Genomic DNA, 460 nt, shown 5'->3' with positions numbered 1-460 from the left:
CTTGGGTTCCTCTCCACGCGCCAGCGGGACACGGCGGGCGACGCGTCTGAGTCGGCGCTGCTCAAGTGCATCCAGCTGTCCTGCGGCTCCGTCAAGAAGATGCGGGACAAGAACCCCAAAGTCACTGAGATCCCCTTCAACTCCACCAACAAGTACCAGGTGCGGCCGTGGCGGTGGTGGCGGTGGTGGCAGCAGTGGCCGCGGTGGCCGCGGTGGCCGCGGTGGCCGTGGTGGCCGCGGTGGCCGTGGTGGCCACGGTTCCAGCGTGTGGCCGTGCCCGCAGCTCTCGATCCACGAGCGGGAGGAGGACCCCCAGGGGTACCTGCTGGTGATGAAGGGCGCCCCCGAGCGCATCCTGGACCGCTGCTCCCGCATCCTGCTGCAGGGCCAGGAGGTGCCGCTGGACGAGGAGATGAAGGAGGCCTTCCAGAACGCCTACCTGGAGCTGGGGGGGGCTGGG

General features: G+C 69.6%; 1 protein-coding gene across 1 annotated transcript in view; it reads left to right on the top strand.

The window, feature by feature from the left end:
* Positions 1 to 9: 9 nt before the first annotated feature.
* The window catches only part of LOC118159343 (sodium/potassium-transporting ATPase subunit alpha-2-like), a gene marked incomplete at its 3' end in the record, with an annotated part of 2,078 nt that continues 1,627 nt past the window's right edge, over positions 10 to 460 (top strand). Inside the window, exons 1-2 of the mRNA XM_035313941.1 lie at positions 10 to 159; positions 284 to 454. Coding sequence (XP_035169832.1) covers positions 100 to 159; positions 284 to 454 — 231 coding nt within the window. The remainder of the gene's footprint in view (positions 160 to 283; positions 455 to 460) is intronic.

The sequence above is a fragment of the Oxyura jamaicensis genome, unplaced genomic scaffold (assembly GCF_011077185.1).
Source record: "Oxyura jamaicensis isolate SHBP4307 breed ruddy duck unplaced genomic scaffold, BPBGC_Ojam_1.0 oxyUn_random_OJ69794, whole genome shotgun sequence".
NCBI lineage: Eukaryota > Metazoa > Chordata > Aves > Anseriformes > Anatidae > Oxyura > Oxyura jamaicensis.
Note: the sequence above shows the minus strand (reverse complement) of the source record. Positions and strands in the feature narration are given on the sequence as shown.